This window comes from Myotis davidii, unplaced genomic scaffold, assembly GCF_000327345.1.
Source record: "Myotis davidii unplaced genomic scaffold, ASM32734v1 scaffold295, whole genome shotgun sequence".
Taxonomy (NCBI): domain Eukaryota; kingdom Metazoa; phylum Chordata; class Mammalia; order Chiroptera; family Vespertilionidae; genus Myotis; species Myotis davidii.
In genome coordinates this window covers 704480-710395 of record NW_006286683.1, presented here as the reverse complement: position 1 = coordinate 710395, position 5916 = coordinate 704480, and the positions used below count along the sequence as shown (strand labels likewise).

Below are 5916 nucleotides of genomic sequence, written 5' to 3'. Positions count from 1 at the left end.
TCACGCACACACACAAGGAATTGCTGCCGGACTGGGGCACCAGCGAAGACTGACACGTTGTAGACACTGCAGGTAAGCATTTAAATGAAGAGGAACATGCATTCAGATTCATAAACATCTGTCTCATTCCCATCTGCATGCTTGTATCTTTTCATTTAAATGTATGTGACTGACTTTAAATAACATATTTAAAATAATGGGGCACCAGCGAAGACTGACACGTTGTAGACACTGCAGGTAAGCATTTAAATGAAGAGGAACATGCATTCAGATTCATAAACATCTCTCATTTCCATCTGCATGTTTGTATCTTTTCATTTAAATGTAAGCGACTGACTTTAACATATTTAAAATAATAACTTTGTATTCTCATAACTTTTCTCTTAATAAAGACAGAAAAAACTAAGCTTTTGTCAGTCTCCAATTCAGTATCTTTCCCTGTAAGTTACCTTGCAAATTAACTGACCCAGAAATAACTAACTAAAAACAGCTGAACTGTACACTTTGCCGGAGTGGATCATACCTCAGTGAAGCTGTTACTAAATTAAGTGTTACCTCTCCCCTTTTCTCTCTTCCTGTCTCACTCATTTGTTCTTTCACTCATTATCTATTCATTAAACAGATACTACTGAGCACCCACTGTGTGTCAGACCCTGGGATACAGGGGGTCTCTTCCTGTCTCACTCATTTGTTCTTTCACTCGTTATTTATTCATTAAATAGATACTACTGAGCACCCACTGTAAGTGTGTCAGACCCTGGGATACAGGGGAAGGAAGGCCTGGCCCTGTGTGTAGTGACGGGTTTAGAGAGGAGGGTAGCTCATTGCAGTCCAGTGGGATGGGTGCTGTGAAGGGTAAGTAAGGGTGCTAGAGTAGGAACCCGTATGAAGGTCTTCCGAGAGGAGCGGGGACAGCAGGAACCTCCCGGTAGCCCCGGGAGAGGAGCAGTGCACCCCGAGTCCTGAGGGCGGAGCGGGGGACGTGTGCACGGAGTTGCGTACACAGCACGGCGGGCAGGGAGGCACCAGGTCGTGTTTTCAGCGGTTCTAGGAACTCGTGTGAAGGTCAGACTGCGAAGGGCTCCCTCCAGGAGTTGTCATTGACCCCAAGGACAACGAAACCAACAGTTAAGGCTCAACGGATAGACCGTCGGCCTGCGGACTGAAGGGTCCCAGGTTCGGTTCCAGGTCAAGGGCATGTACCTTCTCCCTTCCTCTCTGTAAAAATCAATAAAATATATTTTTTTAAAAAAGAGAGAGAGAAATCCCAAGTGAGAATAAAACAAAACCACCAGGCAGCATCCCAGAGCACCACTTGGAGGCGGTGCTTGTACTTAGAACAATGTCCGCTTTCCAAGCCTCCCTCCCCCCCAAATTGGGATGTGGCCTACTGACAACAAACAAGGCATTTCTATGGAAAACCACTTGAAGCTATAAAAATTAATCCAATCCCTTGTATTTATTTTTTTTTTTAAGTAAGTTTTTAGTGATTTCAGAGAGAGGAAGGGAGAGAGAGAGAAAACATCAATGATGAGAGAGAATCACTCATCAGCTGCCTCCTGCACGCCCCACTGGGGATCAAGCCCGCAACCCACATGGCCTGACTGAGAATGGAACCGTGATCTCCTGATTCACGGGTGGGCACTGAGCCACACCGGCCGAGCTAAATCCTCTTAGATCTCCCATATACACTGAAGAGCACGTGCATTCATTCGGTGGTCACAGTCAGACAGTGGCTACACTGTCAGCGCCCCCTGGTGGCTGCTGAGTTCCCGACATAGCCAGTGTGAGGACATCCTATGTAAGACGTGAATGAGGCCCATGAAAAAACGGACAAGGGGTCTTTTGTTCAAAGGTTTTCTATCCCCGTCTGAAGCCCTTTGAGCTAAATTTGGAGGAACACGTCACGGTGTACATATGAGCCAAAGAGAGAATATTTTTAGATATTTACAAGACAAAAAAAATGAAAACATTTTAAAAGTATTTTTTATTTATTTCTAAAATACGTTTTTATTGATTTCAGAGAGGAAGGAAAGGGAGAGAAACATCAGTGATGAGAGAGAATCATGGATCAGCTGCACGCCCCCTACTGGGGATCAAGCCCGCAACCCCGGGCATGTGCCCTGACCAGGAATCGAACGAACTGTGACCTCCTGGTTCAGAGGTTGACACTCAACCACTGAGCTAAAAAGTAGTTTTTAAATCATAGTCTTATATGAAGAAACTAACACTTAGGGTGCTTAAGGGATTTACTCACGGTCACACAAGTATATAGTGGCAACATTGGGACTAAAACCTTGGCCTCTACGCCTGGTCTAACGGGGGACCAACCCCTGGAACTATGTTGGTCTGCACGCCTCGTCTAGTGGGGGATTCCTATTTTCCCTTGTTAAGAAAGGGGATAACTTACTGTTCGTAAAACACAGAAGAAGAATAAAGAAAAAGAGGAATTAAATACGTAGGGGCCTGGCCGGCGTGGCTCAGTGGTTGAGCTTCAACCTATGAACCAGGAGGTCACAGTTTGATTCCCGGTCAGGGCACAGGCCCGGGTTGTGGGCTCGATCCCCAGTGTGGGGCCTGCAGGAGGCAGCCCATCTCATCTCATCGTTGATGTTTCTCTCCCTCTCCCTCCCTTTCTGAAATCAATTAAAAAAAATTTTTTTTTAATATTTTTGGAGATGGTGTGGCCTTCTCCCTTTCTTTTTTTGTTAATCCTCACCCAAAGACATCTTTCCTCTGATTTTTAGAGAGAGGGGAAGGGAGGGGGAGGGAGGGGAAAGAAACACATCAATGGCTTGTCTCCTGCACGGGCCCCAACCAGGGCCAGGGATCCAGCCCGCAACCGAGGTACATGCCCTTGACCAGAATCGAACCTGTGACCCTTCGGTCTGCAGGCCGACACTCTATCCACTGAGCCACACTGACTAGGGCTGGTCTTACCACTTTCGGTTTCTTGTCCCCTCTGGACAGTATGTCACGCACTGAAAGCCACCCCCCACGCAGCTGCTCCTTTCAACGCAGGAAATGAGCAGGAACGCACTTCCTCCCAGCACCTCGCCCAGTTCCCGACGCAGGGCCCCGCACACACCGGCCACCAGCACATGTTCCCAAGGAGTTCCATGTCCCCGAGGAGTTCCACGTCCTCTCTCTGCCATGAGGTGCCAAAAAGCAATCTTCACCCCAACAGAAGAAGAGGAGCAGGGGGGTTAGAGTATTAAAGGCCCAATAGGCCCCAGCCGGTGTGACTCAATGGATACAGCATCAGCCTGCAGACTGAAAGGTCCTGGGTTCGATTCCAGTCAAGGGCACGTACCTCGGTTGCAGGCTCCTTCCTCCCTAGCCTGGGCCCTGGTCAGGGCATGTGCAGGAGGCAACCCATCGATGTGTTTCTCTCTGCCTCGCCCTCTCTCTTCCACTCTCGCTGAAAACAATGGAAAAATATCCTCGGGTGAGGATGAACCAAAAAAATAAGGGGGGGCCGAGCAGCCCTGAGACCTCCCTGCGATCGATCCGCTGTGGACACACGTCCGAGAAGCAGCCGACGGGGGAGCAGAGCTGCTTCCAAACTCTTCTTGGCAAGAACACAGTCGCTTCCTCCCCGTTTCTGATTAGATTCAGCGCATTCCAGCCAGGAAAGTGGATTCTGATTTCAGGCCAAAATAAGACGCCACCACAGACAGAGTTCAACGTGTTTGATCCTCATTTTAATCTGCAAAGTGTAACGTGTTCATAGAGGCTTTGAATAAATAGATTAAGGCTCGAGGTGATCTCTGTTCTGAGTGAAGGGGGGGGGGGGGTCCGCTTTCTCACATCCCAGTGAACATCCAGGATCTTTCCAAACAGAAACGTCTGCCCCCCGACAGCGCATGACACGAGACAGGAGCCCAGTTCCCCCCCATCGGCAGACCCTCCCATCCTCCTCCTCCTCCTCCCCCAGCAGCTGACGGGCACAGAGGGAGACGAATTTCCACAAGAGAACGCAGCGGCCGGTGTGACCTGCCATGCTTGCTGTCAGTAATGATCTGTCACTGATCACCCGGACGGTCAGTGACACAGCCGACAGAGGAATAAAGCTCCGCCAAGAGGCTCAGAAGCTCCCGAAACAGCAGAAAAGGCTGCCAAAGAGGCCGGGAAGGAAGGAAGGAAGGGCGCCGTGAAGTGTCAGTTCCGATACATCGCTCGCCGGCGAACCCCACGAGCCCCGCGACGGAGGGCACGGACCATCCGCCAGCCATCAGGCCTCCCCCCGGCTCCGAGTCCTCTCGCAGGAAACACGGTGACCATCTTCGCTGGGACCCTCCGTCACATTCTCACCCAAGTCCTGGCAGGAGTAGCCGGTCCCCGGGGGGCAAGGATGCCACCGGGCACCTCCTAACCACCTGACCAGAAACCCCACCATCAACACCGACGGCCACCAGGTGTCCCTGCCTGCAGAACTGGCCACTGGTCCCAGGTGCCTGGGGACCACCCTCAACGCAGGCAGGAGCAGAGGCGCCGCCTTGCCAGAAAAGCAAACTGCTGGCCCTGGGCCCAGGACGGGCGGGTCCCTCCGGGGACCGTCTTAGAGGGACTCCAGAATCCAGTCGCTGCCGGAGAGGGTCCCTGAGGGCAGGGCCGGGTCCCTCGGGTCCCTGGGCGGGCCCCGCTGCCTCCCGTCAAGGAGCAAACTGGGCTCCTGGAAGAACTCCTCCTCCTCCTCCTCCTCCTCGAAGAAGCCGTTCTCCAGGGCGTAGGTGCCGTCGGGGCTGGAGGCCGCCTGGCACGCTCCCTTGTATTCCTGGATGGACTCGTAGAGGCTGTACAGCTGGCAGAGCAAGGACATGTCCAGCTGTCGGAGGCCGACCTTGGGAGAAGGGGCGGGAGGGAGGGGGAGAAAGGAGATGTCAGTTCTGGAGGCTCAGGTCTGGGGAACCTCAGCCCCAGGTCTGGGCGGGCTCGGCCGGCACACACCCCCCTCCCACACCCACGGCTCAGAGCAGCGTCCGCATGGCCAGGGTCGAGACACCGGAGCTGTGTGATGCCCACGCCTCACACTTGACTCCGTGAGGCAGGGAAGGGTCACGCCTGTGGAATTTACCCGGCACGCCCTGCACTGCACGGGCCGGTGGCCCCGCTGGATGCGGAAGCAGAGACAGTATGTCCTGACCCCTTGCTATGATCACAGTCAGAGAAGCCCCTATGACAGTCACTGTCAGCCCCCTGGGGCAGCACAGAGAGGAAGGGAGAGGGAGGGAGAGAGAGAGAGAAACATCAAGGAGGAGAGAGAATCGTGGATTGGCTGCCTCCTGCACGCCTCCCACACTGGGGATCAAGCCCGCAACCTGGGCATGTGCCCTAACCGGGAATCGAACCGTGACCTCCTGGTTCCTAGGTCGACCGACGCTCAACCACTGAGCCACGCCAGTGTAACCACTGCGCATACAAATCTACTTTCTTAAACACCTTTTAAATAATTTGAAGATGTTGTTCACTCTGCCCGGCTTCTCCCTGAGAAAAGCATCCATTCTCTCCAGCGAATACCCTCGGGCCCTCCGGCTGTTCGAGAGGGCGTTCCGGTCTGTTCCCCGTCCAGCCCTACCCTCTGGACTCTCTCCAGCTTCCCGGAGTCCTCCCTCTCCAGTGTCCGGGTGTGAACACATGACTCAGCCTGTCCTGTCTAGGACTGATGACAAGGAACATAAACTTTGATAACTTTAAGTCTCACCCTCCCGGAGTCACACCACTATCTGCTCTAAAAGTGCCTCCAAAGCCGTGGCTGGGGTGGCTCGGTTGGGGTTGGCCGGAGCATCGTCACGTACACCGAAAGGTCGCCGGTTCGATGCCCAATCAGGGCACATACCCAGGTTTGGGGTTGGAGGTTTGATCCATGGCTGGGATGCATTCGGGAAGCAACTGATGTCTCTCTCTCTCTCTCAC

The 5916-nt window shown here is 53.0% G+C and overlaps 1 protein-coding gene across 1 annotated transcript; it reads right to left on the bottom strand.

The window, feature by feature from the left end:
* Window positions 1-3682: 3682 nt before the first annotated feature.
* FAM89A (family with sequence similarity 89 member A) lies at window positions 3683-5201 on the bottom strand. The gene is made up of 2 exons (XM_006758640.2): window positions 5078-5201; window positions 3683-4843 (listed from the first exon to the last, which is right to left on the bottom strand). The coding sequence occupies exon 2, from the start codon at window positions 4820-4822 to the stop codon at window positions 4562-4564; it is 261 nt and encodes an 86-aa protein (XP_006758703.1). The 5' UTR covers window positions 4823-4843; window positions 5078-5201; the 3' UTR covers window positions 3683-4561.
* Between the last annotated feature and the right edge of the window lie 715 nt (window positions 5202-5916).